We start from the raw sequence: 13,860 nt of genomic DNA, 5'->3' as shown, positions 1-13,860 counted from the left end.
CCTGAGGATAGGGAGTTCCCACAGTCAGGAGGAAAGGGGAGGTCTCGTTTCTATCAGTGGTTTGAAGAACACAGAAAGCTTTGTAGTGTGTTGCTTAGCTAGCTCTTAAGTGTCTGGATATGAATTGCCTGCGTTGGGCTCTAGCCTTAGTTACTGGGGGTACCATTTCACAGGTCCCATATCCCTTTAAAATCCATCTGGGAGATAGGAGGAAGAGTCTAGCTCTGAGGTCTCTTTCAAGGTAAGTATAAAAGAAGTTGGACCATCCACTGCCATCTATCACCTGGGTCTCTTCCCTCCTGTGGGAGTGCATGCAAATCCAATGCTCATCCACCCACACATTTGCAAGTCATGGAACAATTTCCATGAGGCATATTTCTAACTCATCACACAACTGGTTGCTCAGGCTGATTAGTAGAGTAATTGGCTGTTTCCACACCTGAGCTACCCCCAGCCATGGCTCAAGAATGTCTTGTTTTCCTTGAGCAGCCAGAGAGGAATCATCATTTGCTGGCTCTGGAGAGGCAGCTGGCTCCCATCATCAGTTATGCCTCGGAAGCTGAGGCTGCAGGTCCCCTGGGGGGTCATTGTGGGCTCCGATAGATAGGAAGGGTCTGTATTGTGATGTGCTAATATAAACAATGATGGGTGTCTGGAGTGGGGAATGGGAAGGAGTGAGAGCCAGCGAGAGTGGCAAAGGCTTTAACTTGGCACCGAGCAACCAGAGCCACGCTGAGATCCTGCCAACGAGATTTACTGCCCGAGGAAGCAGGGGACCTTTGTTGGATTCGGGGCATTGTTTGTTTTCAAAATAATGGGGCCAACCACCATTGTGTCAAGAGCCCCAGAGCATTGGTATGGAATGTGCCTTTTTCTCAGTTGGACTCCGGGTACTCTGTTATGGAAGTATTCTTAAAGCTGGAGTCTGTCAAAGCCAGAAGGTCTCTTAGAGGCCATCTGGTCCAAGCTCCTTGCTTTATATAAGATAAACCACTGAGGGGGACATGCCTATAGAGTTGTTTTAGCAATTATATAAGTTTAAGTGATTCCAGCCATTTAAACCAGTTTGTGACCAGTGGTAGATATTATTGTAACTAAATAAGTAGGAGTTATAAGAATCATCCAGGGCTATGAAACCAAGCAAAACTCGCAAGAGCTCAGAAGAAGCTCATCTCCTCAATCCAAGGTAGAGTGGGGCTGACCAAGTATGACCCCAGCTGGAAAGGGTATAAAGTCAAAGTGAGGTACATGTTGAACAAAGGACAGCTAACTTGAATGCTTCTAGAAAGAAACAGAAAGTGAAAAGAAAGGAAAGAAGATAAGGTCCTTCCTGAGTTCAGGGAGCTGGACAGAGAGACACAGTATGATGAACAGTACCCAGTACACCTCTGAACTGGGCTTTGAAGTATGCCCCTTTTGTAACAGTAGGGCCAGCCCATAGCTATACTTTGTCCTAGTGATCTCTCTAGTGGTTTGGTATCCTCTGAACATATGCCAGATGCCCCCTGACCTGCTAAGTAGCAGGGGGAAGCTGGTCTGAAAATTGTAACTTGCCACTTAGGATTCGTCCAGGAAAGGAGAAAGGAAGATAAGGATGTGTGCTGTGAGGCAGACTGCCTTGAATTAAACCCTGCCTCCAGGACATACCATTGAGTGACCTTGGGCCAGTCATTTAGTGTGTCAGACCTTTAATCTCCTTATCTGCAAAATGGGTGTATTACCTGCCCCAAAGGATTGTTGTGAAGATTAAACGGGATAATGTGCTTATGTTCCTAGTGTGGTGTCAGACACAGCAATGATTAATAAATGTTACCATTATTGGTGTTAAAGGCTTAGTGTTGACTGTATCAAGTACAATTGTTCTTTGCTTCTAAAATTAAGAGGGACATGGAGAACTTGAAGAGAAGCTTAGGGGAGAGAGGCAGGCACAATTATGGGAAGAAAGTACTACGGAGGGAGAAATTTTAGGGCAGGCTGGCTTTTCAGAAAGCTTTTCAGATTCTCAGCTATGCTGAGAACTGGATAAGAAAAAAAGCTCCAACTACAGCATGAGGGATTTGGGTTAGATTTATGGAAGAGATTTCCTGGCAGTAGAAGGTATCAAATTTACTAGACAAAGAGTTTTTCTTGTCTTCTGGGGTTGTTTTGTCAGCCGTTTCTAGAGCCAGAGAGGTGGTGAGATGTCAGGGATCCAGGCCCATGAGTTCTCAGTTCTGAGAATCACAAGCAGCTAAAGGTAGGATCCAGCCGCCCCTAAAAGCTGTTTGTGGATTTCAGATACATCTGATTCATTGAACTCTCTTCTGCTAACACACAGTACTTGACAGAGGGGGAGCAACTCGGGTTTTCAGCAATTTTGACCCGTACTTTTGCAGGAGACAATTGAGGCATTTTTCATTGGCTCTTTAAAGCCAAGGTGGTTGAGGCAGAGGCATCTCCTGACGTCCCCCTGCTGACCAGATTTCCATGGAAACTGATGAGCCTGCTCTTGTACCACAGCTTGTGAGAACAGGAGAGGATGGAATGCCCTTGGCCTAGAGGTCAGATGGGCCTGCATGGGAAGCTCTTCCTGAAGCCTCACAGATGTGAGCTTTAGCATCTGGATTCTGAGATGATCAGCTATTAGGTCCAGCCCTGAAGATTTGGGAGAGTCAGTGAAGCGTCATCAAGCTGGAGAGGCTGGGATCCCCACCTCTGAGAAGGTGGTGGGATCCTATGATGCCCTAAAAACTCTGTCATCTTCCGCCATATAGAGTCTCATAGAGTAATCAGTCGGCTTTGTCTCCACCCCTCCTTCTGGGTCTACGACTCCAGGGAAAGAAATGAGCTACCCTCCCTTTGGAGCAGTGGCTCCCAAAACCACCAGCTGGATTATCCTTTGTAAATTTTCCTGCAAATCCCTTTCACGTAAGACCACATTTTTTCCACGATCTCCCCTCGGGGTCCAGCTTTCTCATCCCTTCATGATACCATGTGTCACCCTGCCTCCTCTTCGAGCTTTCTGTGGCTTTAAGAATCCAGCTGAGATGTCTTTGGAGCCTCTTAATTTCCAGCCCAGCTTCTATTTTTCCAGTTTGGGCCTGACTTTATTTAATAGCCATCGAGGAGAGATAGAATCTCAGCTGAGATGGTAAGAACAATATTTGAGAAAAACATCATGGAAGAGTTTCACCAGAGCAGCTCATTAAGACAAAAATATCTTTCTCCTTTACCTCTTTTGACCTTGAATTTTGGTATTCTTTGGTTTGAGTACGAAAAATCTTCCCAAAGCTGACTGTCAGAAGTAGGAACAAGTAGGGTATCCATCTTTAAAGAGAGAGGCAATATAGAACAGATGCTAGAACACAAGCTTTGACCCCAGATGGTCCACAATCCAAAATATAACTGGCTTGTGACCTTGGCAAGTCTGTTCACTCCGTTGAGCCTCAGTTTCCTCTGTGGAAAATGGGAGTAATAACCCCCAAGTTTGCTGTGAGGATCGAACGTGATGATGGTGATGGAGCTGGAGCCGAGCCCCAGCGCTTGGCCCATAGTAAACGGCCAAGTGGCGGCCCTGATTATTACCTCTGCCTTTAGGATGTTCTTCCCTGTAGTTTTGAACTTTGGCTCATTTCCCAGTAGCTTCTCCTCCTTTGGAACAACTCTGTGGCTGCTAGCCCACATCCTACAAATGAAGTATTGCTGTAACCTTTTTATAGTCACAGCTGCAGTGTGTCAAGGCAGCCACAGCAGGCCTCGGTGTTCATTTCCCCCTTTCCTGTACTTAATGCTTTGCTGGGCATGTGTACTTGCAGGGCTGCACACTGTGGTGTGAATTAAATGTCCACAGGGTCACAAATTGGTTTCTGCAGGTTTTGTTCCCATGCGGAAGGAGTATGCCCACTGAGCTTCCACGTAACCCCACGGTTCCCAGCTCTCCCAGATTCACTAAACCGGCACCAGAGCCTCCTGCCATCAAATCTTCTCCTCATGGTGCCCCTGACCTTGTGTTGTCTGACCGTTTGGGTGATTCCGGGATGATGGGTGGGAGGTAGCTGCTGCTTTGGTATCAGGCTCCTTCGGTACTGAGAGCTGGACGCTCTGAGTTATAGATGGTAACCAATTAACCACATAATGGATTAACCCCTCAGTAGCCACTGTTGTATATGTGTGTGCTGGTGGGGCAGATGAGCATATCTACAGAGAGAGAGAGAGACGTACAGGGGGTAAATTGTTGCCTTCTTTTTTATTCTCTTCTCCTCTTGAATTTATTCACATCCCACAAACACTTACTGAACCCTCGATATGTGCCATATATGGTGCCAGTAGCCTAACTACCTCCACGTTTCATCAGTCCTTTCCTTGACAAAAGGATACAATAGATGGCAACTCGACGAAACGCACTCCCCTGATGGCTGCTGGAGAGAAGCTGGGCGCCCCTAGGACAGGAGCCCCGCTGTTCCAGCCAGCCATTAGCTAGCTCAGTTAAGTCCAGCAATGTCACAGATACAGAGTTCTCCCCTGCCACTCTGTCCTCAGCAGCCAGTAACAATACCTGACTCCTGCCGGGAAGAATGCCTTGCTCTCCCTCCTGGCAGCCCTGCCTCCCCTCCAGCTCTCACCTCTCCAGCTGAGTTGAAGACCCATGAAACCCATGGGTAGGCCCAGCTTATATTTATATTTTTAACTCTTCTTGTTTGCAGTCATACACCTTTTGAGCAGGGCTGACTGCTCCCGTTTCCCTTTGCTTTGTGGTTCCTGGTTGCAAAATCCTTGCTCTTCTCCGTCCCATCTTATCCGCTTCCATAGAACTGTGCTCTGAGGGAGAGGTGAGGCTGAGGTAAGGTGGGGTCCACTGCGCTGGGGTGTCCCCAGACTTGCATGACCCCTTCCACAGGGAAATAGCCACCCTGACAGCGTCGCTCTCTGTGAGCCATCTGGCTTCCAAAAGCTGTGTGCATGTCATTGATTCCAGACCCCGTGGCTGCTCCAGCCTAGTTGAATTGCAGATTGCCTCCTCCATCTTGGCTGCCCCTTGCCTCTCACCCCTCCCCCAGTCTCTCACATCCAATTAACACCCTCCTCCCCAGCCCCCTTCCAGAGTCATTAGTGAAGAAGCAGAATGGTCTTGGCCCCAAGGTGATTTCCTGTCATCTCTGTTCATTAATTCTCTCCATGTCTTTGCTAAACCATTAATAATACTCCCTGCGTCTCTGACTGTTCATCTGAGTCTCTGTGGCTTCATCCCAGCTCCTTGTCTCCAGGGTCCCAAAGAGCAGGTTATCCTGTGGCCCCAAGATGTTCCTTCTCTTTCTTCCACTGCTGCTGAGATGGCCTCCCTGGGGGCCACCGTGCTGGCCTCTGGATCCCAGCACGAGATGCTCGGGGAGTAGACTACTCGCTGCTCAGGCAACTCCTCCCCCGTTCCAGGGCCAGAGAGGCTTACTGAACTGGGAGGGAAGCTGTGCTCCTCTTGGCAGATCCTGTCAGAACGTAGAGCTGCTCACACACATGTGCTGGTGGGGCCGAGGAGCCCTGCGCTTCCTAACACACCTCTCTTAATGATGTCCCGGCCCTTGGGGTGGTCTCAGCGGGGAGGGTCTGGGGCTTGGTGCCTCTGAGGGTTAGGGGGTAAGCAGGAGGGCATGATAACCTTTCTCTCTAGCCCGACAGCTCTGTCCTAGCTAGGTCAGCCCTCTGGGCAATAGGCTCACGAGAGCTTGTTCCGTCCTGTTTCAGCCCGAGGAGTTGCAGAAAGAACACCCAGCTTCATGTATCCCCAGGGCACTGCAAGCAGTCAGATGGTGCTGCGTGGCATGGACCTCCTGCTGGAGTGCATCGCCTCCGGGGTGTACGTACAGTTTGCACCCCGACTTCTGGCCACCCTCCAGGAGGCTGGGCTGGGGGTTTGTGCATGCTCTGTTCTTGCCACATTTTGGGGTGTTGGGGGGGCGGTGTGGCGGTGCAAAAAGAGAGGCGAACAGCTCCTAGTGAGGACGATGCAAATCATAGCCATCTCCATCCCAATGGCCGCCTCTCTTTTTTAGATAGTGAGGAAAGGAGGTGACTAAGCTTCCTGTATGTGTGTTAGACCCTCTTGTGACCTTAGATAAGTCCCTCAGTCGCCCTGTGGCTGAGCATCCCGTCTGCATAGGAGGCATCAGCTCTCAGAGGACATGCATCCTCCTGAGCCCGAGTACACTTTAAGGACACCTGGGTGTCCCGGGCTCCATACAATAATAGCAGAGCCACATTTAGTGATAAGTCCCTGTTTCTCGCCTGGTCCCTCTTAGCCCAACGCCAGACATCGCCTGGTACAAGAAAGGTGGGGACCTCCCATCTGACAAGGCCAAGTTGGAGAACTTTAACAAGGCCCTGCGTATCACCAACGTGTCCGAGGAAGACTCTGGGGAGTATTTCTGCCTGGCCTCCAACAAGATGGGCAGCATCCGGCACACGATCTCGGTGAGAGTAAAGGGTACGTTGTGTGTATTTCTCATTACGATGATTTTGCCAGCCCTACACTCCATGGCCACCCTTCCCTCTCAGGGTGGTTGGGGGGCAGGGTGAGTGGGGAAAACGTCCAACACGCTGATTAGTGGCAATAGTGTCCTGCAGGAATGGTGTCACCCCCGGGTGTGTGTGTGTGTGTGTGTGTGTGTGTGTGTAAAAGGGCAGGGGGAAAGAGGGAGGTGTTAAGGGAGGGAATCTGCCCTGACCATTGCCCAGCTCCTCTGTGCCTGGGGCTCCCTCAGCAGGTGCACTTTCTCCTGTGGCCTATTTGGATCACCCAGAACCTTTCTGTCTTTCGTTTCGCAGTCCTGTTCACGGCGTGTTGTCTTAGGCCTGTGCTGTCTGCGTACTTGTATGTGGTTCTCTTTTAAAAATGGGGAGTCATCATGGCCCAAATTACTTTTCAAAAAATCGCTTCCCTCCCCCCAAAGCATAGATGGGCCCCCTGAGCTGTTGTAGGCAACAGAGCACGTGCCTTTGTGGGTCCCAGCCACGGGTAGGGGACGGGGGATGCACTAGTCACTTCTCAGTCTGAATGGTGGGCTGAATGGATGATCGGGGTGATGAGGTCTGAAACCACAGTGCCAGAACTTTCCTAGTACACGCTCAGGTTGACCTGTGACCTTGGTTTCAGCACCACGCTCGAACCAGGGGCTCTTAACCTTTATTGGGGTTTCAAGATCTTTGGGACTCTGATCCAAAGGACCCTCTTCTCCAAAAAATCCATATCCACATATTCACAAAAATTGCCAGAAAATTGGAAGGGGTGGCCAGCTAAGAGCGTCTGCTCTAACCGAAGCTTAGTGTCTAAAAGAATGAATATCAGGCCTTGCCTAAATGGTCTGATCCTGCAGCAACAACAGCAGGAATCCAGAGGGCCAACCCCTGCTACTTTACCACCCTCCCTGGCTCATGCCCTCGGGTGCACACCACGAGTGCCTGGGGAGCTCTCAACGCATCGGCCGCCCAGTCGTCCCCCGAGGATTCTGACTTAGTAGGTCGAAGATGGGCCCTGGCACCCATGTTTATTAACAGCTCTTCAGGGAGCCCCAGTTTAGAACTCTTGTTCTGCGAACTTGAAATAAATCAGTCAGCATCTGTAGTGCCAGGCTGACCAAAGGCAGCCTAGACTGTCACCCGATCAGGATGAGCCCTGGCAGGCGGCAGGGGCCTGGGGCTGGCACTCGGGGGCTCCTGCCTTCCTAGAGGGGGCCCATTGGTTCCTTCTGGCTGTTCCTGTCACCTGACACCCCTACCTATGCCTGTCCTTGTCTTCCAGCTGCTCCCTACTGGCTGGACGAACCCAAGAACCTTATCCTGGCTCCTGGCGAGGACGGGAGACTGGTGTGTCGAGCCAATGGGAACCCCAAGCCCACCGTCCAGTGGATGGTGAATGGGGAACCTTTGCAATGTGAGTAACGCACCGTTCTCCCGCCTGTGCCTCTGCTCTCTCTCCTGCCAGAGGATCCAGCTCCCCATCCCTGTGGGCCAGCCCTGCTGCAGCAGAAGTGAGGGAGTAGCCCATCTCTTTGGACATCTCAGGAGGCAGGAAACCTGCTTCATTTGTGTTTGAGGGAGAACAGAAGGCCTGTGGTTATGTTCCCATGTTTAGGGGATTTCCGCTCCCTGGGGTTTTTCATAAATTTCTGCTTTCTGCCCTTTGCAGCGACAGAGCCCAGTTCAAGGGCTGGAGACCTCACCCTGTATCTCCTGAGAGTATAGGCCCTGAGTGATGGCTGGGGCTCAGGAGGTAGAGGAGAGCTTGGTAACTCATTTCCATCGTTTACCCAAGTCCCTCTCTCTGCCGAGGGTAAAATAAGAGGCAGGGGTATGCGACAACATGAAAGATATGGTCAGAAATGAGGGAAAACTTCCCTATGAGAGCAGAGGTGCACAGTTCAGTTACTGAGCGCGCACAGACGTCAGGAAGAGTTAGTCCTACCCAGATACCGGAGTGGGTGACTCCAGGGATCCTTCCAGCCAGAGGTCATATTCACTCCAGTTGCATTTACTTTTTTTTTTTTTTTTTTGCGGTACGCGGGCGTCTCACCGTTGTTGCCTCTCCCATTGCGGAGCACAGGCTCCAGACGCGCAGGCTCAGCAGCCGTGGCTCACGGGCCCGGCCGCTCCGCGGCATGTGGGATCTTCCCGGACCGGGGCACGAACCCGTGTCCCCTGCATCAGCCGGCGGACTCTCAACCACTGCGCCACCAGGGAAGCCCCAGTTGCATTTACTTTTTAAGTGTCCTGTCCTTACTTTCTCTAAGGGGTCAGAGGAAATGCAAACAATGTTATCAACCCGATGGGGCAAAAAATAGATGGCGAGACCTCAGAGCCTAACTCACAAGCAACAGCTGATAGAAACAGGTGGAGAGGCAGGGAGACAGGTAGAGGAGAATGCACCTTTCTGGACATTTATTGTGTGCCAGGCACTGTTCATTCCTCTTAGCTCTTTAACCTCAAACATTAAAGGTGAGGAAATGAGGCTCTGATGGTGCAGGGAGTTGCCCGAGGTCACATGGCTAGTGAGTGGGGAAGCTGTGGGCTGCTGTGACAGTGCAATATGCCTCCCCTGTCTAGTACTGAGCATCTAGTTATCCCAGGAAATATCCTGCCTCTGGATACGAGTGACACACGGACACGGCCTGCCCTCTGCGACCTTCTCCTTGTCCTGGTAGCAGTTTGGGGACAAAGCAAACAAAGGCTCTAAACTTCACAGCGCCATTAAATAAATGCAAAGTTCAGGATTTAGAGCTGAGCCTTGGCCCAGGGAAAGGTCCCCCGTCACTCAAGGGAGTGACCGGGAGGAAAGCTGGTCTGTGGGAGTTGCCAGGCAAGGAGACTTAAAGTTGCTGGCATCGGCTTCCTTTGTGCTTTTTTGCTGAGTGGAGACTCCGGAAGGATGATAAGGATGCTGGCCTCGGCTTTGTTCACCTGCTGATTCCCTAGTTCCGGGCTCAGACTTGCTGTCTGTGGGGTGGAGCCCATGGGGCCAGACCCTGGGTTCTTCTCTGCCGACTTCTGTGGTAGGTCTGAGTGATCCTGGATGAGTTCCTAGATCACGCAAACCAAGTCATCTGGCCCAGTCCCGAAATCTTACAGAGGAAAGGCACCTTCTGGTGGTGAAAGATGAGAAAATTAGGGATTCTTTATACTTCTAAAAAAAACTTTTATTTGCACAGCGCATTATCTCATTACCATTCTCTTATCTTAACCTTCCTCAGAGTAGGGGAAAGATGGGAGTAATGCTTCCGCATTTGACAGATGAAGGAAGTGAGGCCCAGAGGAGTTATTGATTTGCCCTGGGTCTTAGAGTGATAACGGGGACAGGTGTGAGACCCCACGGCCACTCCCCAGCCTCTGCTCTCTGCATCCCCAGCCAAACTGCAGCAGGGATTGTCCTCTCAGTGTCGTGCACTCGTCTTGGGAAGATCAGGTAGCTTTTGGCAAATACAGGGACTCATTCAGCTTTCAGCAGGCATCGACTTCCTGATTTAACTTTGTGAATGTCTGCAGAGTGCTCTGCTCAGAGGATGGGAAGGTGGTAGGTCCCATCTAGTTGGATATTGCTTTATCCTTTTCAAAACCCATTTGAGTATATGCACATGGAATTAAAATAATAACAACGATAATAATCAGTATGTGCTGGGCCCTCTGCTAATGACATGCAGAGAATCTCCGGTCATCCTCATAAGAGCCCCACGAGGTGATATGTTATCCCCATTCAGTTGACAAGGAGACTGAAGTGCAGAGCCATTGAATAGCGCCGGCAGGCAGTGTGGTTAGAATTCAAACCCCTCCTGCTTCCAAAGCTTACGCTGTCAACCACAGCTGCCCAGCTGCTGTGTAGGTTTGACCGGGATTCCTATTCCCATTGGATGGATTGAGAAATAAACTCCAGGGGGCTCAGTGATGGACCCAGGCCACACAGCTAGGCAGTGGTGGGCCGGAAGCTGGGTCTGAGCTGGCCCAGTGCTACTGCCTCCACGGCACCCCAGTCCTACCAGGGAGTCCTGGCCAGAGTCCCAAGTGCCCTTTGCCCTGCCCTCCCTCTTTCTCACAAGGAGTGTCTTTTCCGACTGTAGCGGCACCACCCAACCCAAACCGTGAGGTGGCCGGGGACACCATCATCTTCCGGGACACCCAGATCAGCAGCAGGGCCGTGTACCAGTGCAACACCTCCAACGAGCACGGCTACCTGCTGGCCAACGCCTTCGTCAGCGTGCTGGGTGAGTGCACCCCTCCCTCCGCTCGCCTGCCTGGACCTTGCTCACCTCATGGGCACACTTTCTTCTCCGGTGATTGGCCAGGCTGGTGGGGTATGAGGGCGGCAGGAAGGGGGAAGCACGGAGACCCAGAATGACATTTGCAGGGAGGATGGAGGACTTAAAGTCCATAGAGCTGGGTGTGCAGACAGAGTTCATTCCATGCGAAAAGCCAGTCTCAGTCTCCTTCCTCCCCTGATGAGAGGAGGGGCCGTCTCGCCTCCTTGGTGTGTCCATGTTGACTCTCCCTGGGTCTCCATGGTCTCGGTGGGGAACAGTCCTGAATATGTCCGCAGCATTCCCAGAGCAGACAGAGGACAGTGGGCAGGTGCAGCTAGGAGAAGCCTTGGGGCTGTGGAGGGGCAGGTATAGAAGCTGCTGGAAAATTGGGGGGAAACCCTTTGCAAAAGCTGGACTGGAGGTAGGGTAGGTGAAGGACAAATGGATAAGTTTCCTCCTTCCTCACCTAATCCTCAGAGGCTTCTTAAAGGAGGGAGGTTGATGGGGGAAGGTACACTGGTGCTGAGAAAGCTGCTGGGAGGAGAAGGAACAGAGAGATAAGACTGGTCCACAAAGAGGAAGAGGAAGACTCCCCACCCAAGGTCAGTTCTCTGGGAATTGCAGACGTGCCGCCTCGGATGCTGTCACCCCGGAACCAGCTCATGAGGGTGATCCTGTACAACCGGACGCGGCTGGACTGCCCGTTCTTTGGGTCTCCCATCCCCACACTCCGATGGTAAGTTCCAGGAGACCAGGCCTTCCCCACAGGGTCATCTGTCTCGCCTTTCTCATTCCATCTGGCCCATGAGAGGTATTCAGCATAGTCCTGGGAGCCTTAAAGGGTTGAAGCTAGGAGGAGTTGGCAGATCAGCTGGGTCAACCCTCTTACTGTGCAAAGGAAGAAACCGAGGCCCAGAGGCTTGCCAAGGCCACCCAGTGGTCGGAGGCAAGACCCACAAGGCTCGGGGCCCCTCCCGCTCCCCGGGCTGGTCCTTTCTCAGTATATGCTGTGTGTCCCGCTGCTCTGTTGTGAGGTTTAAGAATGGGCAAGGAAGCAACCTGGATGGTGGCAACTACCATGTCTACGAGAACGGCAGTCTGGAAATCAAGATGATCCGCAAAGAGGACCAAGGCATCTACACCTGTGTTGCCACCAACATCCTGGGCAAAGCTGAGAACCAGGTCCGCCTGGAGGTCAAAGGTAAAGGAGAGAGTTGCTAGGTAGAGGGAGGGGTGGGGAAGGCAAGGAAGCCATCTCCTCACAGTTACCCATGTGTGTCACTCACTTTGAAAATGTGCCACACCTAACGTTTAATACCTAGTGGGACCTCCCTCCAGGTCTGTGTGTCCTCTCCGTGGAAGTTTCGTGGCCAGGGCCTCTGGCTGGCCTGGTGTTGCGAGCACCGAGTCGTTACCAGCCTGGTCCAAATAGACTTAGGCAGGGACGCCTGTTACCCACACCAGCTCCCCACTACCACCCCAGAAAATATGTCCTATGTTCCTGAGCCGGAGAGAAAGGATTTGGGGATTGGCTAGTGTTTGGGATCCCCCATACCAGGTGCCCCCTACCATTCATGTAACCGAATCCTATTTCTGCCACTTGCGTGGTCCATCTAACCTGGAGGTCATGCATGTCACACTGTGTGTCCACACGGGCGTGGGGTGGCAGAGACGAGCTCCGGGGGCTTCCCCACAGACCCCACCAGGATCTACCGGATGCCTGAGGACCAGGTCGCCAAAAGGGGCACCACGGTGCAGCTGGAGTGTCGCGTGAAGCACGACCCCTCCCTGAAGCTCACAGTCTCCTGGCTGAAGGATGATGAGCCCCTCTACATCGGGAACAGGTTTCTGCTTGTCCCTCCTCTCTTCCGGCTGCTCCTCTGGGGCGTTTTCTTTTCCCTTGCTCTTGGGCATGCATTGAAGAACACGGGGAACCTGTGTCATGTGTGTCACTGGGGAACTGCTGAGGAGGGCGTGACAGCCTCCGCGACTCCCTTCACATCAGGCGAGACCCCCCTTCCACGGCAGCTCCCCCTCTCCCCGTCAGGGCTCTGCTTCCCTCTCCTCCTCCTCCCTCCCTCTTCTCCTCTCCTTCCCACTCCTCCTGTCTTCACTTCTCTCCCTCTCTCCCCTCACTTCTTCTCTCGTCCTCCTCCCTGTATTTTGATCCTTTCCCTTCCTCCTTTTCACAGCCAGGACTCCCTCCCCATCCTCTCAGTCCTGCCTGCAGTGCTCCTGTTCTCCAGCAGGGGGCAAGCTTGGCTGAGCAGACGCTAGCCCTTGTGGTTAATGGGGCTCCCCGCCCTTAATGCACCTGGGACCGTTTACCAGGCCCAGGCCTGCCCCATCCATCCTTCATCCCAGATTCGGATTTAATTGGAGTGGAGGGAGGGCCCAGGCATAGATAGTGTCTAAAAGTCCCCCCAGGTGTTTGTAATGTGCAGCTAGGGTTAAGAACGGCTGATCCGAGCCTCCCCTCAGGACTCTTTGTCCGTCTCGGGGCAGGCTGAGCATCGGTACCAGCTGTTTCCAGTGATGATCTGGTTTTCTGCAGGGGCGTAGCCTGCGGGTGGGTGCAGGCATTCTGGCCCTCAGCGATGCCCTGCTCTTTGGTGCCCTCCTCCCTCTATGGGAGACAGTGCAGAGGAGCCCGGGGCACCTGGGCTGAGCCTGGGCATCAATCCGGGCTGAAGACAGAGCTGGAAGTACGGGAAGACCTGCCTTTTGGGGGTGGGCCTAACTGTTCCCTAATGTGGGAGGGGAGCACAGCACAGGAAAGGCACAGAGAGCAGACCCAGTGTGGGAACTGAGGACAGTGAATATGGGTCGGGGCCGCTTTGGCTCCACCTACTTTCCTGTCCCCTCCAGCAAGCACCGTAAGTGCTCAAGGTGACAGGAAGACCCTGCCTCTCTCGAAGCACTGAGGTGGAGCCTCACGTCCCCTAGGAGGGGCTGCGGCTGCCCAGCCCAGACTACAGCGCCGCCTCCTCCCTTCTGACCCACCGTCCCCACTTCAGGGAGAAAGCAGCCGGGCAGTGCCCAGCACTCCTGCTGCCTGCCCCCTCCACTGTCACCCTACTCGCCTTCCTCCCAACCCCTCCCC

General features: G+C 52.6%; 1 protein-coding gene across 6 annotated transcripts in view; it reads left to right on the top strand.

Moving 5' to 3' along the window:
- Positions 1-13,860, top strand: part of NFASC (neurofascin) — a 69,598-nt gene that overhangs the window by 17,181 nt on the left and 38,557 nt on the right. For all 6 annotated transcript variants that reach the window (XM_028488084.1, XM_007130817.3, XM_007130818.3 and 3 more), the window contains 7 exons: positions 5,719-5,830; positions 6,273-6,457; positions 7,772-7,903; positions 10,578-10,721; positions 11,382-11,493; positions 11,792-11,958; positions 12,454-12,601. In XM_028488084.1, coding sequence (XP_028343885.1) covers positions 5,719-5,830; positions 6,273-6,457; positions 7,772-7,903; positions 10,578-10,721; positions 11,382-11,493; positions 11,792-11,958; positions 12,454-12,601 — 1,000 coding nt within the window. The remainder of the gene's footprint in view (positions 1-5,718; positions 5,831-6,272; positions 6,458-7,771; positions 7,904-10,577; positions 10,722-11,381; positions 11,494-11,791; positions 11,959-12,453; positions 12,602-13,860) is intronic.

This window comes from Physeter macrocephalus, chromosome 4 (genome assembly GCF_002837175.3).
Source record: "Physeter macrocephalus isolate SW-GA chromosome 4, ASM283717v5, whole genome shotgun sequence".
NCBI classification, from domain to species: domain Eukaryota; kingdom Metazoa; phylum Chordata; class Mammalia; order Artiodactyla; family Physeteridae; genus Physeter; species Physeter macrocephalus.
Note: the sequence above shows the minus strand (reverse complement) of the source record. Positions and strands in the feature narration are given on the sequence as shown.